General features: G+C 36.5%; 1 protein-coding gene across 6 annotated transcripts in view; it reads right to left on the bottom strand.

Annotated features, from left to right (window-relative positions):
• Positions 1–27867, bottom strand: part of SGO2 (shugoshin 2) — a 68249-nt gene that overhangs the window by 19378 nt on the left and 21004 nt on the right. For 2 of the 6 annotated variants that reach the window (XM_053215527.1, XM_027053789.2), the window contains exons 2-5: positions 19785–19916; positions 17799–17974; positions 16911–16988; positions 9076–9161 (exon numbers count right to left, since the gene is read on the bottom strand). In XM_053215527.1, coding sequence (XP_053071502.1) covers positions 9076–9161; positions 16911–16988; positions 17799–17974; positions 19785–19916 — 472 coding nt within the window. Of the gene's footprint in view, positions 1–9075; positions 9162–16910; positions 16989–17798; positions 17975–19784; positions 19917–20386; positions 20480–26482; positions 26992–27012; positions 27152–27867 lie in introns of those variants that run through there. The other 4 variants (XM_053215528.1, XM_015077965.3, XM_027053783.2 and 1 more) reach the window with 4 other exon arrangements.

Here is a 27867-nt window from a genome sequence, read left to right as displayed (position 1 = left end):
TTTACAAACTCAAAAAATGAAGAGGGAATATTTCTTCATTTTACAAAGCCAGCACAACTCTTATCAAAACCCATCAAAATTACAGTAAGAAGTTTATAGACCAATACCCCTTATAAATACAGATAAAAAAATTAAAGAAAATGTTAGCAAATCATATCCATCAATATATAGGAAGAATAATACACCATGACCAAGTGGAATTTGTGACATAAAAATTTGGCTTAACGCAAATAAACTGAAGTCACCACATTAACAGAAAGGAAAAATATATCTCAATTTTTAAAAAGTAAAATAAAGGAAATAATAAAGAGCAGACACCAATGAAATATGAAATGGAAGAAAAACTGAGAAAAAACATTGATGAAACCAGATATAAAGGAGAAAAGTCATGATTCTCTCCAGACAGAAAAAAATTTTTTTGACAAAATACAAATTCATTATAAAAACAATGAGCAAACCAGAATAAAAAGGAATGTCTTTCCCTCCAGACGGCTAATAGACACATGAAAAAATGCTCAACATCATTCATCATCAGGGAAATACAAATCAAAACCACAATGAGATACCATCTCATAACTGTCGGAATGGCTAAGATTAACAACTTGGGCAACAACACTGCTGGTGGGAATGCAAACTGGTGCAGCCACTCTGGAAAACAGCATGGAGGTTCCTCAAAAAATTAAAAATAGACCCTATGACACACCAATTGCACTACTAGGTATTTATCCAAAGGATACAGGAGTGTTGATTCGGAGGGGCACGTGCATCCCAATGTTTATAGCAGCACTATTGACAACAACCAAAGTATGGAAAGAGCCCAAATGTCCATTTACTGATCAATGGATAAAGAAGATGTGATATTTATATACAATGGAATATTACTTGGGGTTCAAAAAAATGAAATCTTGCCATTTGCAACAACATAGATGGAACTAGAATGTATTATGCTAAGCAAAATAAGCCAGTCAGAGAGACAAATATCATATGATTTCACTTATATATGGAATTTTAAATACAAAACAGATGAACATAAGGGAAGGGAAGAAAAATAGTATAAAAAGAGAGGGAGACAAACCATAAGAGACTCTTAAATACAGAGAACAAACTGAGGGTTACTGGCGGGTGTTGGGTTAGGAGACGAGCTAAATGGGTGAGGGGCTTTAAGGAAGACACTTGTTGGGATTAGCAGTGGGTGTTATATGTAAGTGATGAATCACTGAATTCTATTTCTGAAATCATTATTACACTACATATTAACCAACTTGGATTTAAATTAAAAATAAATTTAAAAAATAGCCCTGTTAATTCAGAAAGAAAAAAAAAGGAATGTCTTTCTTCAACTTGCAAAAAAGGTGCTACCTTTTCAAAAGAAAAGCCAGAAGCCACAGACAATAAAATAATCTTTAAATCACTAAAAATGATTCCCAACCTAATATTTTTAAATTGCAAACATACTCTTCAAAAATGAAGATGAAATAAAAAGTTTCCAGAAAAACAAAAGCTGAATGAATGCATTGCCAGGAACTGCATTAAAAGAAAGAATAAAGAATTTCTTTCAGCAGAAGGAATATTATCTTAAAAGGAAATATCAAAATGAAAGAAGCTTATTTGTAAATTTTATCTCAGTAAAGCTGGAGGAAAAAGTTGTGAGTGGGCAATTAAAAAAATGCAGGAAGCAATATGAAAAAATTGAACAGTTAAATATGTAGATCATTTAAATGAATCTTGACTACACAAAAAAATGAAAGTAGCAATTTGTGGGATTAAAATATACAGAAAATGAAAATACATAAGATTTACATAAAGGTAGGACACAGAAATGTGGAGCTTAAGCATTCTAAGGTGCTAACATTATTGAGAAAGTGGTAAAGTAATAATTTGTATTAGAGAGTTAAAACAATATAAGGATGAATGCTGCTATCACTAGAGTAATCATAAAGGAACAGTAGATGATAAATTAATAGTTAACAAATGTAAATAACAAAAAATATTTTATTTCAAAAGAAATCAAGAAAGGAGAGAAAAGGGAACATAAAACAGGTTGCTCAAGTAGAAAATAACTAGGGCTGCCTGGGTGGCTCAGTGGGTTAAGTGTCTAACTCTTGATTTTAGCTCAGATCGTAATCTCATGGTTTGTAGGATCCAGCCCCACATCTGGCTTTGCACTGACAGCACAGAGCCTGCTTGGGATTCTCTCTCTGCTCCTGCCCCACTCACACTCTCTTGGTCTCTCTCAAAAGAAATAAACAAACTTAAAAGAAATAAAATAGGGGTGCCTGGGTGGCTCAGTCGGTTAAGCATCTGACTTCGGCTCAGGTCATGATCTCACTACTCGTGAGTTCAAGCCCCACGTCGGGCTCTGTGCTGACAGCTCAGACAACTGGAGCCTGCTTCAGGTACTGTGTCTCCCCCTCTCTCTGCTCCTCCCATGCTCATTCTCTGTCTCTCAAAAATAAATGTTTAAAAAATTAAAAAATAAAATAACTAGATGACAGATATAAATCCAATTATATCAGCAATTATATTAAATGTAAACATATTAAACATTCTAATTAAAAGAGATGTTAAACTGAATTTTTAAAAAAAATGAAATTATATGCATTTTTTTTTAAGTTTATTCATTTTTGAAAGAGAGAGACAGAGTATGAGCAGGGGAGGGGTAGAGAGAGAGGGAGACACAGAATCCGAAGTAGGCTCCAGGCTCTGAGCTGTCAACACAGAGCCTGATGCAGGGCTCAAACTCACAAACTGTGAGATCATGACCTGAGCTGAAGTCGGACGCTCAACCGACTGCACCACCCAGGCGCCCTGTAATTATATGCATTTTAAATATAACAGAATTTGAAAGTAAAGTTATAGAAAAAGATATACAGTAAAACTTTGGTTTGAGACCATAATTTGTTCCAGAAACATGCTTGTGTAATCCAAAGCACTTGAATATCAAAGCAAATTTCAAGAGCCATTGGTTCAGTTGTGATTTTGTGACATTTGGTGTCACATACTACTCATATTGCAAGACATCGCTCATTTATAAGTTAAAATTTATTGGAAATGCTTGCTCATCTTGCGGAACACTCACAGAACAAGTTACTTGCAATCCAAAGTTCTACTGTACAGAGAAATGTTCTATCGGCTAAGTACACTTAAAAAAAAATGTTTATTTATTTTTGAGTGAGAGAGAGAGACAGAGTGTGAGTGGAGAAGGGGCACAAAGAGAGGAAGAATCTGAATCAGGCTCCAGACTCTGAGCTGTCAGCACAGAGCCCAATGTGGGGCTTAAACCCTTGAACCAAGAGATCATGACCTGAGCCGAAGTTGGATGCTTAACCAAGTCACCCAGGTGTCTCTGAGACAAGTAGATTTTAAAGCAAGAGTCATTTCTGGAAATAATTCATATTGACAAAACAAGTCATCGGGAAAACAAATCAATTCTAAACTTACATGCATCTACTAACAGCTTTAAAGTACATAAAGCAAAAATTGACTAAGCTAAAAGGAGAAACAGATGAATTCATAATCATAGATGTAGACTTTAATGCACTTCTCTCAGTAGCTGATAGAATAGGTAACAGAAGCAAGAAAGATATGGAATTTCTGAACAATATAATCAGTAAACTTGATAAAACTGACATATATAAAATACTGCATCCAACAACCACAAAATACATTCTTTTTATGTGCACCCAAAATATTTACCAAATTAGACCAAGTTGTGTCTTAATGCAAGTCTTAATAAATTTCAAAAGACTAAAATCATTTATCTATGTTCTGTAACTACAATGGAAACTGGCTAGAAATCAACAATAAAAAGTAATTTGAAAAAACATCCAGCTGATTGGAAATTTGGTATGCTTGTTAGTGACCCATGGATAAAAGTATATATCAGAACAGAAAAAAAAAAAATATTTTGAATTGAGTGATAATAAGGATATGGCATATCAAAAACTGTGCAGTGCAGCTAAAGCTATACTTACAGAAAAACAACCTTAAATGCATATTTTTTAAAAGAAAGTCTGAAAATTAATAATCTAAACTAGCTCAAGAAATAAATAAGAATAGTAATAATCACGGTGTTAATTTGAAAAGAAGCAAAACAGAAAGGCAAGACATGATAAGGAGCAGACTAAATTCAACAGGAAAAACAACCTTAAATGCATATTTTTAAAGAAGTCTGAAATTAATAATCTAAACTAGCTCAAGAATAAATAAGAATAGTAATAATCACGGTGTTAATTGAAAAGAAGCAAAACAGAAAGGCAAGACATGATAAGGAGCAGACTAAATTCAACAGGAAACAAATATACTAAAAAGAAACATCAACGTAGCCCAAAAGACAATTGATTTTGTAAAGATGAATAAAACTGATAAATCCCTAAAGCAAAATAAATCAAGAAAAAAATTGAGAAAAGTCAATATTAAAGAAAAGGAGAACATCAGTACATATCCTACAAACATTAAACATGTAACTAGGGCTGTTATCAACAAATATACGCCAATAATCTGATATTTTAGATTAAAGGGACAAAGTGGAAAACACAAACCTGACACGAGAAAAAATAGAAAACCTGAATATTCCTTTATCTATGAAAGGCCCAGATAACTTCTCATAAACATTTAAAGAAAAAAAATTTACACAAATACTTTTAGAAAATAAAAAATAAATGTACTTATCAGCTCATTTACTGTGACCAGCATAGTATGAATACTAGGACCTCAAGTTATTACAAAAAAGAAATATTATAAATTATCTTTATTATTAACATATGAGGAAAAATCCTTTAAAAAGTTACCAAGTAAAATTTACTGATATATCAAAAGGATATATCATCAGGAGCAGTTCATTCCACAATTGTAATCATGATTTAACATTCAAATATCAATGCTTAAAATTCATTACATTAATAGAAAAAATATTAAAAATCATTACATTAATAGAAAAAAAAGAAAAAATAACATATTCTTGACAGTGACATAAAAAGCATTTGATAAAATTAAAAAGCCATTCATGAAAACCAGGAGCACAAAGGAACTATTTATTCTGTTAAGGAGAACCTACAAAAACCCAAAAGCAAACATATTAAATAATGGGAACACAGTAAGAATCTCCATTATTATTACTTTTATTCATTAATGAACAAAAAGTAGTCACTACGATAAGGTAAGAAAAAAATTAAAGGTGTACAAACTAAAGCAGAGAAGGGGAAACTGTCCCTATTACAATATATATAATATATAATAAAGTTATATTCATAGAAAATGGAAAAAAACCCTACAGATAAACTATTAAAATTAATAGCAAGGTCACTGGAAACAAGGTTGATATTCAAAAATTAATTGTACTTCTATATACTAGCATCAAGAAGAATATTAAAGTTAAAAACAAGAACATTCAGGGGTGCCTGGGTGGCTCAGTTGGTTGACCGCCCAACTTTGGTTCAGATCATGATCTCACAGTTTGTGAGTGTGAGTCCTGCATCAGGCTCACTGCTATCAGGGCAGAGCCCGCTTTGGATCCTCTGTCCCCCCCACCTCTGCCCTTCCTCTGCTCACACTGTCTTTCCCAAAAACAAATAAACATTTATAAATAAATAAATAAAACCAATAACATTCAGAATAGCACTAAAGATCAGATAAGTAGGAAAAAATCTAAGACATGCAATAACTACTCAAAAAAGTATAAAACTATGAGAGAATATACATAATATCTAAATAAACAATGATATACCATGTTCATTGACGGAACATTCAATTTTATAAAATGTCAATTTTCCCCAAACTGCAGTATTCTATATAATCCCAATCAAAATTCCAAAACTGAAAGAGAGAGCATGTGTGTGTATAAACTGATAAGCTGATTCTAAAATTCACTTGGAAATGCAAAGGGGTCAAAAGAGCCAAGATAATGTTCAAGAACAAAAACCTAAATAAAGAAAATGGATACTCACACTATCAAACATCAAGACTTATTACAAAGCTAGTAATTAAGATGATGTGATATTGACAAAACTCATATAATAGAATATTGAGTTCAGAAACAGACCCATACACACCCAGTCATCTGATTTATGATACAGATACTACTGCAGTGAAGTGGGGAAAGGGTGGTCTTTTCATTAAATGATACAAGGTCAACAGGATTTACACATGAAAAAAATGACCCTTCCCTCACATCATACCCAAAATTCTAGGTAGACTGAAGATCTAAACATGAAAGGAAGGGCGCCTGGGTGGCTCAGTTGGTTAAGCATCTAACTTCATTAAGCTCAGGTCATGATCTCACAGTTCGTGAGTTCGAGTCCCGCATTGGGTGAGCTGAAGCCCTGCCTCGGGTAAGTGCGAGGTCTGCTTCTTTCTCTTTTTCTCTCTCTGCTCCTTGAAGGATTCTCTCTCTCTCCTTCTCTCTTTGCCCTTGCTCCCTTGTGTCCGCTCTCTCTCAAAAAATTTAAAAAGAAAAATTAAAGGGAAGTTAATAAAGCTTGCTATTTACTTATTTGTTTATTTTCTTCCCATTATAATTAAGCTTTTAAAAGAAAACATAAGGGAATGTCTCATGACCTTCCAATTGGTAACGATTTTCTTGAAAGGCCACAGAAAGTAGTAACCATGAGGGGCAAAACAGAGACATATAAAGCAGATTCTTATAAATAACTTCTGTTCATTTAAAGACACCATTAAGAGAATGACAAGGCAAGCCAGAGTAAAAGATATTTGTAATTTACACACAATGTATAGAAACTGCAAATCTTAAAAAAGAAAGAAAGAAAGAAAGAAAGAAAGAAAGAAAGAAAGAAAGAAAAAGACAATCTGATAGAAAATAAACATATAAACAGGTGCTTAACTTCATTGTTTATCAAGGAAATGAATGATTAATTATTATGGCTCAGTATGGCTAAACTGAAAAAGATGATAACAAGTGTTGATGGAGATACAAAACAGGAATTCTTATACATTATTAGGAATGTAAATTGGTATAATCCCTTTAGAAAACTGTTTGGCAGGTTCTCCTAAAGCCAAATATATGTAAAACCCAGTAATTCTACTCCTAGCTATATACCCAACAGAAATTTGTATGTGCATCCGTCAAAAGGCTTATATATGACAGCGCTGTTTGTAACAAACAGGCCAAAACAAAAACAAAGTAAATGCTCATCATCATAAGGATGAATAAATGATGGGATAATCATCCAACATTACACAGCAGTGAGAATGCCTGATCTACAAGTACATACAACAATACAGATGAATCTCACAAACATAATGCTCAACAAAAATAAGCCAGAGATAAAAATACATGTTTTATGATTTCACTATAAGTAGTTTCAAATGAGACAAAATTGTTCGATCTGTGATGTCAGAAGTCAGGATAATGTTCATACTTGGGTGAGTGGTGAGTAGTGACTAGAAAGGATCACAGAGCAGGCGTGTGAAGTACTGGCTATGTTCTGTTTCTTGGTCTGGATACTAATTATACAACAGTGTTTACTTATGAAAATTCACCACGGCTCTAAGATTTTACAACTTTTCTAATATTTCTAATATCTATATTATACTCCAATTTCTACTAAAAAATGAAATTTTTTATAGCACAAGAGAACACTTAATTGGAAAATGTGTGCATAATGACAGCCAAGATATTCTTAAAAAACAAAAAACTAAAGGAACTACAAGACAGTAAAATGTATCTATTTTAAAACTACAGCAATTAGGGGTGCCTGAGTGGCTCAGCTGGTTATGGGACCGACTCCTGATTTTAGTCCAGGTCATGATCTTGTGGTTCATGAGTTTGAGCCCCATGTTGGGCTCCTCTGCTATCAGTGTGAAGCCTGCTTGGGAGAATATGAATATATTCTCTCTCTCTCTCTCTCTCTCTCTCTTCCCTTCCATTGCTCCTCCCCCACCCTCAAAAAATAAAGAATAGAGAGTGACACAGTAGATACAGAATTTTTTACTATTTTTTACTATGGTACAGATAGCATTTCAATATGTAAGTGCATTTACTTGTGCATTTAAATAAAAGCATTAAACCTGTAAATGACATAACAAAGAATTCTGTCTCTAACAGACAAGAGAATTTTATTCAATGCCATCAATTCAGAAAAGTCATTTTATCTCTCTGGACTTCAGAAATTGTCTTTAAAATGACAGGTTTGAAATAAGCTGTTTACTATGATTTATAATCAAATTAATCAAGAAGTGGTAATTTTGGTTAGGAAATAGCAATGATGAAAGTTAATTTTAAAGCTTGGAGCAGTATTCAAGATAATAAAGATAGAAATAGTTACCAGATTTACCCAGCATAAAACATGAGGCCAGTGGGGACTTAAGGAAAAAGAAAGAAAAGAACTAACGAGTAGCAGATACTACAGATGCACATAATTACTGAATTTATGGGTAAGCTTCCTTGGAGCCCTGGAGATAAAACCTGTACCAAGAAACTACAGATCATCTCATTCCTACCTTACTAGGCAACTATAGGTTGATGAAACCCAAAATATTGTACAACATACACAAACACAATGTGCTACATAAAAATCTAAACACTCTGGGGGCGCCTGGGTGGCTCTGTTGGTTAAACGTCCAACTTCAGCTCAGGTCATGATCTCCCGGTTTGTGAGTTCAAGCCCCGTGTCAGGCTCTGTGCTGACAGCTCAGAGCCTGGAGCCTGCTTCTGACCTTGTGTCTTCTCCTCTCTCTGCCCCTCCCATGCTCATGCTCTGTCTCTCTCTGTCTCTCAATGATAAATACGTTAAAAAATGATAAACATTAAAAAAAATTAAAAAAAAAAAATCTAAACACTCTGAACCAGTATAATTCAAACCCATGTAACTAAAGGTTCACCTTTGGCTCTTTCTTCTCTACAGTCTATGGGAAAGCTGAATATTATTTCAAAGTTTAAAACTGAACTCTATTCGATTATGCTTTCAATTTCTTTCACTGGTACAATGTTAACAAGTATTTCATTATTTATTTTTAAATGTTTTTCTATGTTTCAAGGAAGAAGACCCAAATAAAAACTGTTCAAAGTTTTATCTAGGTAGAGGTGTGCAAGTATTTAACCAAGTTTGAAGCAATTACCTTGCAAATGGAAGTCGCATCAACTTGTACTGTTTACTAGTCCGTTTCTTCTTGCTACTTGGCAGTAGAAAGGGACTCTGGTGAAACTATTTTTGAAATAAAGAATAAAGAAAAGGAAAAGGAAAAAAATTTCTAATCTCATTAAATGTTTGTTATTGAAGCACCAAATTATATAAGTATACCAATAGCAATAGAACAATTCTTGCATTAGCCTTTGATAGCTGAATGAGAATAATGTGATAAGATTAAACATAGTTCATCCTTTATCATGCCATCCAAAGATAATCATTAGTACGATTTTGGTATATAAATTCCCAAATAAATTGTCTTCTGTGCATATGAATAAATATACCTGTGTATACCCATATAATATCTTGACATAAATATGCAATATACTCATGCCACATATGCATTGTGTAATATATGATTGCACTTTATAATCCATATTTCTTAATGGTCTTTTACATTTAAAGTCTGGGTGATTTTAATATATCTTTTAAATTTTTGCTTATCTATAGTATTTTCTAAATTTTCTCAGACATTTTTGAACAGGTTTTATTTATTTAATAAAGATCATAAAATTAAGCAACACACAACTATGTTTTATTATGGTGCTAACCTGTAACAGAAACAAGGGTATAACCAAATCAACAAACTAACTTTGATAATCACATGGAAATGCAAAGAACCCAGAATAGCTAAAACAACTTTGAAAAAGAAGCAGTTGGAGGGCTATAATTGACATAGTATAGTATTAGCATAAAGACAGACAAAAAGATCAGTGAAATATAAGAGTCCAGAAATAGACCCACACATATTTGGTCAATTAATTTTTGAAAAAGGTACAAAAGCCAAATGAGGAGCCTAGACTTCCATACTCACCAGGCTATCACAAGGCAACTGTCCTCCAAACTGTACTGTCAGAAAAGGCCAAGAAGAGAGGTGGGACATCCCAGGGGTAATGAGGATACCCCCTGTACCAGCAATGTCAGTGGAGAACACATGGGGACTCTGGACGTCCATTCTTACTTGCTAATAACAAGGAGCCCTTTTCCTCTACTCTAGGGTGGGGATAGAAGAGGTCTAGTAGAAAGTCAACTTTTTCACCACTCTTCAATAATAACAACCTCCCCCTTTATGATTCCCCCAATCCTGCTGTCAGTGGAGGCCATGAAGTCATGAGGCACCCTACTCTGTCCCAGCCAGGGTGGTGTCAGCCTGAAGTCCTAGCTCCATCCATCAGTAAGGAGACACCCTCTTCACCAGTGTGACAACAGAAGCTGAGTGGGGAACCTAAACTTTGACCCCTCCAACTTGGCAGTAGGTGGCACATCCCTTTATCACTGGCATTATGATACTATCAAATGGTGCCTGTCAAAACAGAATGTTTAAATAAGATCTGGAATTTCTTAATACAATACCCAAATGGCCAAGATTTTTTTTTTCTTGAGAGAGTATGAGCAGAGGAGGGGCAGAGAGGGAGAGAGAGAGAATCCTAAGCAGGTCCTACACTGTCAGCGTGGAGCCTGATGCAGAGCTGGAACCCATGATCCCGTGAGACCATGACCTGAGCCAAAACCAAGAGTCAGATGCTTACCCGACTGAGCCACCTAGGCATCTCCCAAGATATTTTAATATAAAATAACTCATTGCACCAAGAATTAGGAAAAGGCCTAAATTTGAAAATTATAAATTTGAAAATGAAAAGACAATCAACAGACAGCAACAACAAGATAATAATACAGCACCAACATTAAGATGCTGGAATTACCTAACAAGGATTTTAAAGCAACCATCATAAAAATGTTTCAATAAACAATGACAAACATGCTTAAAACAAATGAAAAAAATAGAAAATCTTGCAAAGAAACAGAAAATCTCAGCAAATAAAAAGAAGATATAAAAAAGAAACAAAAATACAATAACCAAAATAAAATAAGTTAAAAACTCAATAGACTCAAAAACAGAGGGGGAAAAACCTGCGAACTTGAACAGAAAGCAACAGAAAGCATCCAATGTGAGCAAGAGAGAAGCAACTGAAAATAATTAAGAGGTTCAGGGATTTATGGGACTATATAACAAAAGATATAACACTCATGTCACTGAAGTCCCAAAAGGAGATAAAGAGGGCAGATGTGAAAAAGTTTGAGAGATAACGGCTGAAAATGTCCCAAACTTGGCAAAAGTAATCAACCCACATATTTAAGCCAAGTGAATCCTCAAAAGGCTACAACTTTAAGAAATCCATGCAAGGATACATCATAGTCATATTTCTCAAAACTAAAGATAAAAATCTTCAGAGCACTGTGAAAAAATGGCACCTTCCTACAGAGTTATTAAAGAATGAAAAAAAAAACAAGCATCTGACTCAGGTAAAGAAGTAACAATAAAATAAACCACAGGAAAGGGGAAGAAAGGACTTACTACTCAAGATAAAAGCAAAAATTAGTAAGTTTGAAATAACAAAATAAAATTAAAAGTTGAAAATTAAACCCCAAAGATTACTATTTTAAAAAAGAAAAAAAAAATAAATGAAAAAAAATACAAGCACCTAAACTAGTAGGGGGAAAAAAAAAAGGAAAAGCCCAAATACACAAAATTAGTCAACTGGGAAAATATAACACAGACAAAATTAAAAAATAACAGACTACTTTGGTCAACTCTGTGCAAATCAATTTGAAAACATGTCTGAGATAATAATTCTAAGGAAATATAACTGAATAAAACCAACCACAAAAGAAAGAAATTTTCCTAAGCAAACTAATATCCACAGAAGAAATAAAGTTAACAAAGTGTGACCATTCCTACCAAGAAAGACCCAGGTCCAGATGGTTCCACAGAATTCTATGAAGCATTTAAAGAAAAAATAATTCTAATACTGTATCATCTTTCCAGATCAGAGGAAAAGGAAAACATCCAAATTCCAGTTCATATATATTTTTATCAATGCCTGAAGACTGTATAAAAAGAAAATCTCACTTGTGAATTAACAATAAAAAAATTCCTAAACAAAGCACTGGCAAAAAGAATTTAGCAGCACATTGTAAGAATAATAAATCATTTCTGAAATTTATTCTAGAATTACAAAATTAGGAAAGCTACTAAAATAAATTATCATAATACACCTAAAAAGAGAGACCATATGATTATCACCATAGATGCTAAAAAAAGTATTTTACATTGTTTATCATTTTTTTATTTAAAAAGCTAAGTGGGGGCACCAGGATGGCTCAGTCAATTAAGCAACCGACTCCTGATTTCAGCTCAGGTCATGATCTCAACAATTCGTGAAATCCAGAGCTGCCTCAGGCTCCACACGGACAGCACAGAGCCTGCTTGGTATTCTCTTTCTCCCTCTGTCTCTCTCTCTCTCTCTCCTCTGCTTGCATGCATGCACTCTCTCTCTCAAAATAAACAAACTTAAAATAAAAAGCTAAATAACATATAAGACAAATATGTACATTACCCTTAAAAAAAGGGATCATTGCTTTTTTAAAAAAAATATTTTACTTTTTAATTTTTTTTAATGTTTATTTATTTTGAGAGAGACAGCATGATTGGGGGAAGGACAGAGAGAGAGGGAGACAGAGGATCCATGTGCTGTCAGCACAGAGCCTGTCATGGGCTCAATCCCCAAAACCAAGAGATCATGACCTGAGCTGAAATTAAGAGTCAGCAGCTTAACTGACTGAGCCACCCAGAGCCACAAAAACAGGATCATTCTCAATGAGGAAACACTATCCAACATTCTATTAAAATTTATTGCTTTCTAGTATGTTCTAGACATTGTTGTTATATAGACAGAAATTCTATACTCAAGAATCTTATGTTCTGTTAAGGTGAGTAATAAAATTAATGAGTAAAATTATGTTATAGAGTGTTAAGTTCTAAAGAGAAAAATTAAAGCAGAGAAGCAGAGTATAAAATGTAGGGGCAGGGATGGGGAAGGATTCAAATTTATATAAGGTTGCCAGGGAAGGCTTGACTGAAGTCACTCTTGAGTCAAGATTTGCAGGAAGTAGGGAGTAGGCCATATGAAAGAAGAACAAGACCAAGGGCCCAGAGGTGGCAGCTTGCCTGTGTTTGAAGAGTGGAAGGAGGCCTGCAGATTGAAGATGTTAAAGAGCGGAAGGAGGAGAGTAGTCAATGAGGTGAGAGAAAGAACACAAGTTTCAGTATTCAGACAATAATAGGCAAATAGATCACATGGGAAGCCACTGGAGAGTTTGCAGCAGAGACTTCTGTTTTAACAGTATTAATCTGGCTGCTACGCTGGGAAGAGAATATAGAGGCAAGGCAGAAGCAAGAAGCCCACGTTGGGATGCCACTCCAAGAACTTGGGTAAGAGAAAATGGGGGCTTGGATGAGTGGTGAAAGTGAGGGTTGTGAGAAGTGGTTAAGACTCTGGACTGAGCTTTAAGCAGCACTAAAACCATTTGCTAAGGGATCAGGTACGGGATGTGAGGAAAAAACAGGAAAACAGAATTGCAGTTACCTGAAATGAAGACCCCCAAAAGGAACTGGTTTGGTGGCAAGTGCAAAATTTAAGATACCTCTTAGACATCCAAATAGAAATGCGAAATAAGTAGTGGACTAGGTATTGTCTGGAGTTCAGAGGAGACGGGGAGGCTACAGACGCAAATTTGGGAGTCATCAGCATTTAACAATAATCAAATCCGTGAGAATGGATGAATCATTTAGGGAACAAATGTAGATAGAAGAAGCCCAAGAACTGAGTTCTGGGGCACCCAAAATTTAGCAGTCAGGAAAATAAAGAGGAAACAGCAAACAGACTAAAAAAGAATAATCAGAAAGGTAGGAAGAAACATAGGAGAATATAGTGTTGTAAAAGTCACATGAAGGTCAACGTAAGGACCAAGAACTATCAAGAGGTTTTGGTAACATGGAGGTCAATTTCCAGAAAAGCACTTTTAGTGGAGTGGTGATGAAACTCCAATTGGTGTGGGTTCAAGAGAAACTGGAGACAGTGTGAACAATTCTCTCAGAGTTTTGCTATAAAGGAGAAAAATGAGAAAGTAGCTAGGGGTGGGGAGTTATTTGGAGTAAGAGGTTTCATTTTGTTTTGTTTTATTTTTTAAAGACGGGAGATAACATTTTTGCTTCTAATAGGAATAATCCAGAAGAGAGGGAAAAAATTAATAATGCAAGAGGAAAGGGCATTCTACACTAATGTGAAGCCAAGCAAAAGACAACCCAAGTATCCAACATAGCGTTGGATAGTGTTAACAGGAACCTAGTTAAATAGATTAGAGGTCCACTCTGGATCTATCCTAAATAGCACTGGAAAAGAATGAGGAAGCATTTCTTGTAATCATATGGCAAGATCTTCAAGATAGGTGACATTAAAAAAAAGTAAGGCATAGGACAATTAGGGATAGTGTATTATCTTTTGTGTAAGAAAGAAAATTAAGAAAATATTTATATGTTTTGTTTTAATATAAAGAAACAAAGCAGTTACATGTAGGTAGTGTGGGGAGATGAAAGGAGGAAGAATAAAGTGGCTGAAAGCAGAACAGAAGCTTATATGAGATTTCATTCTATATACTTCATTATATTGTTCTGATATTAGAACATCTATAGTCCCCATCATTCTCTTCCCCAAATAAAAAGGAACTACAAAACTCAAAACTTGATATGCAAAAGTTAGTCTGTTAAATAGCAAGTCTAAGAAAGTAGATCCCAAAGTTATATGCTGTCCCTTCATCATCCAGCTCCTCCATTTACTGTTTTTACCTTCTTCTAAATCCAGATGCTGATCTCAGCCTTGAGTTCTCCAAAGAGAGCCACACAAAAAGCATCAGGAATAAAGTTGACTTTACTAAATATTTTTTAAAGAACTAGTGGAAGGAAGGAGCTTTGTATCACATAATTCACAAGTAGTTGAGCAATGCTTTTAGGGCTATCTGTTCTCCAAAGTTCCTCCAGATCTTGCTAATTAATTAGCTTCTTTCCCTTACTCTCTAAGTCAATTCCTGTACTAACTTTAGACTCCCCACTGCTATATCTGATTCTGATCTTAGTAATTTATTCAAGGCAACTTGATTCAGCCCTGCAAGCTGATCAGCAAAACAGAGCCCCCTCCCTGACTTTGCCTACCCACCCACCCACCCAGTGAAAAGCAAGCATCTCTTCTCCTTAGAGGATACTAAATGTATAAGGTATACCTCTGCTCACTGGTTGTACTAGGTATCAAATTTATAATGCTAAGAGCTACATCTCCTGTGAACATTATTTCACTGGGACATGTACACAAATCTTTTCTGTATCCAAATGTGGATGAAGTTAGGAGATAAAAGTAGACATTCTTTGGCTAGCTTTTATTATAAAGCTTCTGACAAAGGAGCTAACCACTGATCACGAAGGTTGAAAGAGTTCCTATTTTCTTACCAGAAAGACTATGTATTTAAAAGCCTTTTTATAAATGACTAAAAATAAGTTTTTAAAAGGAGAGATTTGCAGAAAATTAGAAAACACAGGAAGATGCACACACAATAATAAGAAAGTAATGACAGCTAACATTTATTGCATTCTTCCTATTGTGAGGACACATGCTAACCACATTTAACTCTCACACTAATTCTTCATAGATGTACTACCATTAGCCACACTACGCACAAGAGGACACTAAGATTCAGAATTAAATGCCAAAGTCACAGGACCAGGAAGTTAACAGAGCTGGGAGCTAAATATAGGCAATTCCATTTAAAAGCTGCCCTATACGCCTGGGTGGCTCAGTCAGTTGGGCGTCCGACTTCAGCTCAGGTCACGATCTCGCGGTCCATGAGTTCGAGCCCCGCGTCGGGCTCTGGGCTGATGGCTCAGAGCCTGGAGCCTGCTTCGATTCTGTGTCTCCCTCTCTCTCTGCCCCTCCCCCGTTCGTGCTCTGTCTCTCTCTGTCTCAAAAATAAACGTTAAAAAAAATTAAAAAAATAAATAAATAAAAGGTGCCCTATAAAGCACTAAACTCCATTACTATCAAGAATTTACCTACAATTGGGACTTCACTAACCTTTCTTCAGTTTATTTATTATGTATATTTTGCCTTCTCATTAGATACTACTTTACAACAATTATGTTTCCTATTTAGATAATTGAGTTAACTTCACTAATATTTGGCTTTCCTCCCTTCCTAATTTTACTACTGATTTTATTTTCGTGATAGATTACAAGAGGTATTTAACTATCAATATTAATGCTTTATCTGCTATATGTTTAATTTTCCCAGTCTGCCATTGGCTTTTTATTTTTATGATTTTTAGCCTTCTAAGAATGTTCTTTGAGAAAATCCACCAATAGTTTCCTTTATGCCTTCTTCTTGCTTTGTTTCTAGGTATAGAAAGGCCTCTCCTATTTAAAATGAATATATTTGTATTTCTTATTTTATATGATTTCTTTTTTTACATTTAAATCCATCTAGAATTTAGAGAATGGTATATAGTAGGATCTGCCTCTATTTTTTTTCCCCCAAGATAGTTGTTCAATTGTGCCCATCTTTTTTTTTTAATAATACAAATCCTTTTCTAATTTGAAATACTATTTTTTCTATCAATGTCTTTTTTAGCTGTTTTTTAGTTGTTCAGGGGCCATTATGTTCCACTGAGCTGTCTAATTGTATGTTACTTCTAATCAAAACCTAATTTTTATGTAAAAATTTCAATAAACCAATTATGCCATATGATAATGTGCTGTTAGCCAGTTAAAATTGGTGTTATCATTTCTTTGCACAAAGTTTAAGTTAGTTTAATGCTACTTAATCTTAATTATCCTTAGTAATGCTTAAAAAATTACACTACTTATATATAAACTCTACTTACCTCAGAAAGAGTGCTCATTTCAATTGCAGTTATCAAGTTATTGTTCATGAGTGCTTCTATTTCTATAAGTTTCTTATTCTGTGTTAAAATAAAGACACTTTTAATCAATTAAGATTTGGAGCTTATTATACCATACATGTATGGATGTCATCAGTTGAGAAGACTTAGAAAATAACTGAGATCACACTGAAATAAAAAGGTACTACATGCTATAGTTCACACACACACACACACACACACACACACACACACACACCTTGAATGCTTCTGAGTTCTCAATTACAAATTTTCCTACGAACATTTCTCTTTCTTCTCACAGTAATAATACATCCTACAGCAAGTTAACATAGCTTATCAGGGAATTGAACACTCATGAATAGTAGATCAATTTTTCCATTTTAAATTAATTTCTGCTCATTTTGGTGTTAGATCTATAAATTGCAGCCTAGCTAACCATTGGCTCTTACTGACCTGTCCGTGGACAGAGTTGGAAATTGGAAGGGAAAACAACGACTACAATCTTCATTCTATTTGGTGTGTAGCCAGTGAAATGCTGGGATTAAAGAGAATACAAACACTCTGGGAACTCCCCTCCTTTCATTGGAGGAATTATGCCCATCGTTGTAATGCACCAAGTTTTGCTAATGATAAACAACCAAATAATGATCAAGGTATTATACTGGTTTGCAGGGCTGTAAGTGACATTTAGAATGTAGAGTTAAAGACACCTATTTTATTACCCATTAAGTTTGTCCACTAACATGGCATATTCTTTCAAAAATTTTTTACAATAATTAGATATTTGAAAAACACTTTCAGAGCTTCTTTAATAACACAGTTAAGATTTTAGTTATAATTTAGAATTCAAACACAATATAGTATTCATACCAAATTATTTAGTTTTAGGCGAAGAAATGCATTCTCAAAATTCAGTTTCTCCACTTCTTTTTGCAATAGCGTTTTTTCAGTTGTAACCCTTCGAGAATTTTCTTTTTCTCTACTAAGAGCTTGAGCTAATGCCCTGTTGTTGTGCTTTAAAGAAATTTTGAAAATGGAAGAATTATCTGTAAAAAAAATTTTTAAGTTAATATTGAACTTATATCTTAAGTTTTCACATCCTTATAAAACTGTTTTAGGCAACATATATTTCACTTATAAGTCTTAACTAAAGGCTGGAAAACAACAGAATGACAATATTAAAAAAAAATGTATACAGACCAGAAATAAAAGCCAGACAGAAGATGAAGAACAAAAGAACTGTAAGGAATGCAGAATGTTGTAAATAGAGTTAGGGATAAAGGATGTCTAGGACAGATGCAGGATCCTAGATAATTAGACTAGTCATAAAAACTAACTCTTGATACTTGCTGCCCTACCTTCCTTCCTACTTTGACTAGGAGGTAGAATGGAGAAGCTGATTCCAAAGCTCTAACTGGAGATGTCCCATAGATATTAGGGTAGCCATTAAAATCTCAAAGCCAGTTTCTGTGGCTCCAGAATGGAACACATCAGTTAATGCTTCCAAAGCCCATTTTTCAAAATTTTGAGTGAAAGGGACCATAATGAGTGTAAAGTTGGACAGACCATCTAAACCCTGTGGGATTTTCTATTGCTACCCTAAATATCCAATTCTTATTTCTTGGCATTTACTGCAATCTAAACTCGATGCCTTCTCTTTACAAGCACTATGTAAATATAATTTAAATCAGAAATGCTTCTGTGTTGTTAGCAGAGAAATTTAATCGTGAATTCCTTGGTAAAGCTCACCTTAAGTATAGTGTGTTCCCTTAGTACACATAAACCATACTTACATTTTCATAATTTAGATTTAAATGCTACTATTCAACAACATATCCCACTGAATGGAAGTTTAGTATCTATAAAATAAGTTTATAAAAGTAATAACATATTTTAAATATTCAAGCATTGTTTGGGCATCAAAAAAAGGGTCCAAAAAAGTACTTTATCTTTTGCATAAAGAAAGTAGCTTCACACAGCCACCTTTGACACAGAAAACAGACTAGAACGAAAACAGACTAGAACCAATTTAAGACTTCCAGAGCTAAAGGATAATATTTTCCTGTCGCACTCCTCAAACTCCGGATGTTCCTTCATAATAGTGAGTGTGCAATGGTCCTGCCAAAGAGAATAGCAAACAGCCACTACACAAGGTGGTCTAATATACCACATGATTCTAGAGACCTGGGTAGGAGCAACATTAAGATTTAAAGATACTCAGGAGGTTCAGCTATTTCAGAGGGCACACACAATTACCCTTCAAACATGTTATATCTACTGGAAACCTTCTCTACTCCTGCTGAGATGGATAGGAAACACTGAGATAAGTTTCAGAAGTCATGAAAATTTATATTGGCAGTTTTTCCCACTTTTTTTTTTTCCCTTCTGACCTCTTAGTTCCAGAATCCATGAAACCTATCTCCAAAATGTTCAATACCATCATGAGCTTTGGCTATATAAAATCACCCATGACGACACTCTACCTGGGCCAATCATTCTAGATTACCCATCATCCAATTGCTACAGCATACTAGAACAATCTGTCACTTGTTTTTTAGCTCTTTTCCTGAAATGTCACATTGGTATTTTCTTTGCAGTGTAGGAGGTAGCTGCCTTAGGCTACCCTGGCCTCACTGCTGAAAATTCTGCTGTCACCACTGAGAGTAAATCATCATATCCATTAAACTAATAAGAGTTGAAGGAGACAGAAAGGATTGAATGGACAAAAAGTATCGCTTAACAAAAATTGTCATTTTAGTAATTTTCTATACATGATAAAATGAAGTGCCAAATACTGTATCAATTCTCCAAGGGAAAGTAAAAATGTGAGCATACTTTAAAACCAACAGCACTTACTTAGTATTTTTGTTTTGATTTTTGAAGCAAGAGAAACATTCAACTTCCCAGTCTTTGAAATTCTGTCTTTCACATGTCTCTTAATTCCTGAGGTAAAAAGTGAGCTAGTTTCCATCACTGGGTTCTCCATCACTGAAGTAAAAACAAGAAAGAAAGAAATCAGAGCAATGATTAATAAAAGAAAAAAGGGTATCTGATACATTCCAGAAGGTAATAATCATGACTTATATGGTATAATTTGTTTGTATGTAAGTATTTACAGGGGTGCCTGGGTGGCTCAGTCAGTTAAGCATCCAACTTCGTTTCAGGTCTGATCTCACTCTTCGTGAGTTTGAGCCCCGGATTGGGCTCTGTGCTAACAGCTCAGAGCCTGGAGCCTGCTTCGGATTCTGTGTCTCCCTCTCTCTCTGACCTTCTCCCACTCACACTCTGTGTGTCTCTCTCTCAAAAATAAATAAACATTAAAAAAAAAAAAAAGTATTTACAAAACGCTTTGTATAAAATCTGAAAGTATGCAAGTAGCCAGGAGTGGTTTAAAGTGGTATCCAAAAAAGGTAAATGACTATTTTTTCATTCAAATCTATATTATTATGTCTACATACCAGGAGCTAGGTTAGGCACAGCAGACAGAAAACAGGATACGGTTGTATAGGAATGTCAGTCATGGAATGTAGAGTCCACTGTAGGTACAGATCCTATTTTGACAATGTAAGAAGTGTAACCTTAGAGAATGCACAGAACAGATATACCTAATCTTATGGGAGAGGAGGCATGCTAGCTAGTTTGGAGGACTAGGCAGGATATCTTGAGTATGTCTATTTGTCCATTACAGTTATGGTCTATTAGACCTTAAAGTCTAAAAGTGGAAAGAAGAAGATAATCACATTATACTATGACAAGAATAACTGATAAAATATACCATGCATAAAAGTAATTAACTCTGCCTGGGCAGAGGAAAATGATCAGAAAAGGTTTTACTGAGAAGGGACAGTTGACGTTGAGCTATGTACTTAGACAAGACTAACCTTTCAAAGCTCCCATTCCCTCCCCAAGCTTCTTTGTCTCTATCTTCAGAGATCAAGAAGAAACGCCATTACCTGCACTTGCCTAACTTCCAATACTCAACCTTTCCACCACTACCTGACTTAAATCCACAGGACTAATCTCACTATGCTCTTTATGTCAATCACAGAATCTCTGGACTCCCAGGTCACTGCCATCTCCCTATCTCCCTCATCCTAATCCTCCTCTAGCTCTGTGGTAGGCTAAAAAATGGTCTCCCAAAGATATCGGGTCTTAATCCTTACATTCTAAGTCTTATGTGGAAAAAGGGTTTTTATAGACGTGATTAAGTTGAGGATCTTGTGATAGGCAGGTTATTCTGGATTATACCTAGTTAGGCCTCCAAATGGCCTCAAAGGTGTCCATACAGGAGAGAGGAAGAGATTGAGTGATGCGGCCAGAAGCCAAGGATTGCTGGCAGGCACCAGAAGCTGAAACAGGCAAGGAACAGATTCTCCCCTGGAGCCTCCAGGGGGACTACAGCCCTGCAAACACCAGAATTTCAGCTCAGCGACACTGAGTTTGGACTTTTGGCCTCCAGAACTGTGAGAAAACAAATTTCTGCTGTTTAAAGCCACCTGGTTTGTGGTCATTTGTTACAACAGCCACAGAAAGTGAAGAGTCTTCATATCTCACCCCTGCCCTACCTTGTGAAGGTCTCTGGAACTCACAATCCGTCACTATCAAAACCTCTAACTTCAGTCCCTCCTCTAAATGGTCCCTTCATCTTCTTGAACCAGCTGCTCCCAGGAAGATGCAGATTCCCCTCCCCGTCAGGAGGTGGCCATTTTCTCCCTTTCACCTCCTAAAGGATGCACTACATTCATGCTTGCAGACCATTTGTTCTCTCTCCTCCCTAAAAATCCCCAGCCTTGAATATAATGTCATCAGACTCTATAACCCTTTACATCCTCATGGTATAGCCAACCTCTGGGTCACTCCTCTTTATTGGCTGCTAATTTCATATCCTGGCTCACTATTACTTTCTCTGAGAACACTGAAGCAACCTGTAGAGAACTCTGTCAAAACTCTCATTACAATTACCTACCCATTATCATCTGTATCTGTGCCCTTGTCTTCTCTCCATTATGATGGATGAACCATCTATCTTCTAAGGTCAGTCCTGCTTTGCTTAGATAAGGATCCATGCACTGGACTTCATGCTATCCTGCCTCCTCAAAGACATAACTCCATAATTCTCTCCTCTTCATTGTCATTTTTTCCCACTGGATCATTCTCATCAACATACAAACATACTGCTATTTCCTTCATCTTAAAAAACCTTCCTTTGTTCCCACTTCGTCCTCAGACTACTCCTCCATTTCTCTGAAGCTCTTTATAGCAAAACTCCTTGAAAGAACTGTCTGTACTCAGTTTCCAATTCTCTCCTAAACCTATGTCACTCAGACTTTCACTATGACTACACCAAAAGTGCTCATCTTGAAGTACCATCACACTGCTAAATCTAATGGTCAATTTTCAGTCCTCATCTAACTTGATCCAGCAGCAGCATTTGATATGGTTATTTATCTTTCCTCCTCGAAAATTATCTTTCCTTGGCTGCCAGCACACCAAACTTCTGGTTTTTTTCCTCTACCTAATTAGCTGTTTCTTTTCTCTTTTACAAATGTTCCAAACTTGTAACAGATTTTCTCCTTGGATCTCCTCTGGGTATCTATACTCACTCCTTTGGTGATTTGATAGTCATGGTTAAAATACCACCTAGAAAATGCCAAGAACTCTAAACTTTATGATCTCAGTTTGGATCTCTTTCCTGAACCTCCCTGGATTCACAATTCTGCTTAAACAATTATAACAGGGCATATCAAACTTAACCTCATACCTGCTTCAGTCAGAGCCTTCTCTATTTCAGTTAATGGCAACTCCATCCTTCTAGTTGCTCTGGCCAAAAATCTCTCTCCTATCCCAATCAACCTTCACGGTACATTAGGAACCTGACTACTTCTCAGCACTTCCACTACTATCAGCCCAGATCAAGGCACGGACTCATCTTACTTGAATTATTGCAACAGCCTCTTATCCCCCTATTCCCACTGCTGCCCTCACTACAGCGCATTTTTTAGTCTAGACAATCTAAAAAACTCCCTGATGGTCCCATTTCTCTCAGAATAAAAGCTGAAGGCCTTCAATGGTCAAGAAGTCCCTTCAACATCTGCTCTTCTTTCCATTTCTCCAATTTGAACTTTCTTCTGTTCACTAGTCCATTCCTTCCAGGTCACACTGGCTACCAAGCTCTAATTGCTCCTGGCAGATGGTAGGCATCCTTCAGCCTCAAGTCCATTGTACTGGTCATTCTTTCTACTCAGAAAGCTCTTCCTCCAGATATATAAAAGGCTCATTCACTCTCCTCCAAGTCTTTGCTCAAGTGTCACCTTCTCACTGAGGCCATTCAAAACTGTAGCTCCTTCTCTTGGCATGTCTGATCATTCTTACCCTTTTCTATTTTTTTCCATAGCATTTAAAGCACTATCTAATATTCTACAGAATTTACTTACTTCCTGTTTTCCCCAACTAGAATTTAAGTTCCAGAAGGTCATAGATTTTTCTCTGTTTTATTCACTGATATATTCCATGGCCCATCTAACAGGGCCTGGAAAATAACATGAACACAACAAATATTTGTTCAATGAACAAATAAGTCTTAAAAACAAAGAATTTGTCAGGTATCAAGATTAGAAAGGGTATTCCAGAAGAAGGGATGGCAAGTGTAAATGCATAAACATGGAACATTTAAAAAGATACAAGTGATCTCTTGATGCTGTAATGTTATTACCCTAGTTCTGTTTCTCTTTATTGCAAGTTCCCTTAATTTCTTTTTTTTATGTTTATTTCTGACAGAGTGAGAGAGAGACAGAGCATGAGTGGGGGAGGGGCAGAGAGAGAGGGAGACACAGAATCTGAAACAGGCTCCAGGCTCTGAGCTGTCAGCACAGAGCCCGACGCAAGGCATGAACTCACAGACCGCGGGATCATGACCCGAGCCGAAGTCAGACGCTCAACTGACTGAGCCACCCAGGCGCCCCTATCGCAAGTTCCTTTAAAAGAGTTGTCTATACTTGCAGTCTCCAATTCATCCCCTGCCATTCCCTCTTGATCTACTCCACTCAAGTTGTTGCTGTCATCACTACCATATGGAAATTGATAATTGAAGTCACTAAATTGCAGCATTGCTAAATCAGATATAGTAGTCAAGATACAGTTCTCAATTGATCTAATTTTAATCACAGTATTTAATATCAGGTCATTCTCTCTGAAATACTTTCTTTAGCAATCTTCTAAAAAACATTCTCCTTGGTTTTTCCCTTCTCACTGACCACTTCTAAGTCTCTTCTGTTGGTTATTCATCTCCCTAACCTCTTACCATTGGAGTGCCCCAAATCTCAATCCTTGGGTCACATCTCTTTTCTATGTACATAAACTACTGTGAGAGTATCATCTAGTGTTCTGGCTTTTAAATCTAAATGCCAATGGCTTACAAATTTATATCCCTGATCAACTCCAGACTTATTTATCCAACTGCCTACTCCTCATCTCCAGCTTGGATGTCTAATATGTATCTCAAAAAAAAAAAAAAATCTTAAGTTTATTTATTCTAAGAGAGAGAGAGAGAGAAAGATGCAGGAAGGACAGAGAGAGAGGGAGAGAGAGACAGAGACAGAGAGAGAGAGAGAGAGAGAGAGAGAGAGAATCTCAAGCAGGCTCTGCACCATCAGTCCAGAGTGATGCAGGGCTTGAACTCACCAACTGTGAGAGCATGACCTAAGCAGAAACTAAGAGTCAGAAGCTTAGCTGACTGAGCCACCCAAGCACGTCTGCAGCGCAAATTTAACATGTCCTAAACTCAACACATCCAAACCTGCCCCACTGTGTCTCCTCCATCTCATTTAATGGAAACTCCATCTCCACCTGCTCAGCTCAGAAACATCTTTCTCTCACATCCCACATCCACTCGATCATCAGTCATGCTGGCCTTGACCTTCACAACATGTTCACATGGGCCACCTATTGCTATCACTCTGATCCAAGTGGCCATTCTCTCTCATGTACATTATTGCTGTAACTACCTAAATGGTGTTCTTGTTTCCACCTTCCTTCCTACTATCTATTCTCAACCTAGTAACCAAATCATCCCTTTACACTTAATTCATGTCACTCCTCTGTTAAAAACCCTCCAGTGGTTCCCATATCACTGGAGTAGAGTCATAATCCTTGCAATGGCCTGTAAAGTATTACACAGTTTAACACTTCCCCTCCCCCCCACCAATTCCCCATCCAGTACCTCTCTGACCTCTTCATCACTCTTCCTTCACTCACTAAGCTCCAGCCATTGGCTACCGTGGCATAATCTTTATATTCCCACTGCAGAATCTTTATATTCCCGTTTTTTTCTTCTTTGTGTCAACTCTTCCTCCAAATAATCATGGGGTTTACTCACTTTCTTCAAGTCTTTACTAATATGTCACTTTCTTAGCCTTCCCAGACCAAATATTTAAAATTACTCACCTGACCCCATTTCACTATCCTATTATATATTTTCTCCATTAACTTATCAGTGTCTAATATAAGACCACATAATTTCCTTATTTAATTTACTGTCTTCTACTAAAATCTGTTCCATGAGGGCACGGATTTTTGTCAAGTTTGTTTGCTGCTGTACCCTTAGAGCCAAAAGAGTGCCTGGCACATAGCAGCTACTGGTTAAACATTTGTTGAAGAAACAACTATGGATAAATGGAAAAAGTGTCAAATACTAAAACTGACCAATGCTGGAATGAGTCTCCTTTGAAAGTGTTGGGCAGATGTTGGGTGATGTCAAGTAAATAATGGGAATATGGTTTTAGAAGAATTTTCTGCAATGGGAAAGAAGTTTAAAGTATTCTAAAAATTTTGTCAAAAAAGAAAAAAGGTAAAATCAAAGATCACTATCTATTACATAGATAGAACACAGGCACATACAGAAATTCCACAGATAAATGGTTGCATCTTACACCTGTGAAGAGACACTGGCATAGATATCTAGTCCATCTCCAAAAAAATCCAGTCAGGAAGACCAAATCTCATTTTACTAATTAGGAAACCACTGCTGAATTGTCCTCCCCAATAAGTTGGCCCCTGGTTCCCTAACTTAATAAATGGCACTATCAATCACCCACCCACATGCTCATGCCAGAAATCAGAGTCTTCCTTTTAACACTGCCCTGTCACCCTCCACATTAACAACCTCACCAAGTAACACTTTAGGAACCAAGGCCAGGCCATTGGAGTACCATTCAAGGATGACTTATGATACAGAGATTGAGGTATTTTAAATACCGGTTGGGACTGTGTTGGGAGTCTCAGTTCTAACATTTCATAGCTATGTTATTTTAATGTCTCTAAGTTTCAACTTTCAGGCTTATAAAGTAATAGTAAGTACATCTAATTGTAGGGACTAAATGAGCCGATGTATGTACAGGACTCGGCACATAGCACTCACTAATACGACCTATTTATTATTATTCTGTAGCTCCTGCCTGGCCATCATCTCGGCTAACTCTATATCTGAAATATTAAATTCCACATCCAGTTCTGAATTGGATTCTTCATCTAGAAAAATCATAGTCCCTATTCCTTACCTTAGTCCTACCTGTAAATCAAGACGCAGTTCAAGTTCTAAGTTTTTCCCAGTCTTCCATCACCCCTTCGCCTTCAGCCAGCCTTCCTTCCAAATGATCACTCCAAAGGAGAGGGATCATTTAAGAACCTGGGTAAGCAGTCTCCAACGCTCACCCAGCAGGTATTTACTGAAGGTTCACAATGACCTAGATAATGCTCTAAAAAGCAGGAGTAGTGCAGTCAAAAAGACTGAAATCTCTTCCTTCAAGGAGCTGACCTTCTAACTGGCCGCTCGTACCTCTCACCCAGCCGGGCACAAAATCAAAGAGACAAGATGTAGCCACTCAGATCCAAACCGGAGAGTTCCCCAACGAGCCCCTGAGAGCGCGGCCTCAGTTCGCGATTCCAGAGGGCGGAGGGTGGGCGGGACCACGGGCCGCGCACGGCTCCCTTGACGGAAGACTCAAGAGAGCAGCGCTGAGAGTTTCGGCTGGGAAAGGCACGGATCTCCCCAAGCAAAGGGGCGGCCGCGCCGAGGTCCCTGACTTACCGCCCTTTCACCATGGGGGCGACGACCACCCAGCCTGAGAAGCTCAGCGCCAGCGGCTACGGCTCTGGTTTAAACTCCGCAGCCGTTAGCGGTTGCCACATCAGCCAATCAGATTCCCAGGAGGCCGCGCAAAGGAGCGCGGTTACCAGGAAGTGGGAGGTGAAGGGGCGGTACCTCGAGCTGAGGGCCAGAGGGGGCGTTTCCAGGCAAGGCAGGGGCTATTCAACGAAGGTGAAAGTTGCAGCTTGGACCATGGGCGGGGCTGGGGGTGGTGGTGGCGGGTGGCTGTTGTTCTGTCTTTTGATGCATTGACCGAAAAGGAAACGTTCCTTTAACAAAAATGCCTTTATTAGAGGTCTAAAAGGCGTAACAGTCATCTTTGCATTATGATGCCAGGACCTTTATTTAGTTTTTCACTTAAAAGCACTCCCTATTTTTCTTTCAACTTGCTGAAGAAAAAGTGGCAATGAAATTTCTTTGAACATTTAGGTCTTAAACAAATGGTTTGATTCAACTAAATATACAAGAATGGCATTTTCCGTTACACCCAACTACATTAAAACATATATTATTCACTTTGTGTTCCAAGTCAGTTAGTTTTCCTTTCACGAGTGACTTTATAATCTATAGAAAACCCTGGGAAAACTACACTGAGAATAAAATATCCTCTTTGTATGTCATTAGACAGAAACTGAAAATAGCTTACTAAATCTAGATTTTAATAATTGGTTATAGAGTGATGCAGTCAACTTCATATTCCTGTCATTTTTTTTGTCCATTTGGGGACATTTGAGAATCACAGATTTCCACTTAGAAAATCTAGAAGAATTATGTCAAACATGATTCTGAGTTAGA

Source organism: Acinonyx jubatus, chromosome C1 (assembly GCF_027475565.1).
Source record: "Acinonyx jubatus isolate Ajub_Pintada_27869175 chromosome C1, VMU_Ajub_asm_v1.0, whole genome shotgun sequence".
Lineage (NCBI taxonomy): Eukaryota > Metazoa > Chordata > Mammalia > Carnivora > Felidae > Acinonyx > Acinonyx jubatus.
The sequence above is the reverse complement of the archived record's forward strand: the minus strand, read 5'-3'. Positions and strand labels throughout refer to the sequence as shown.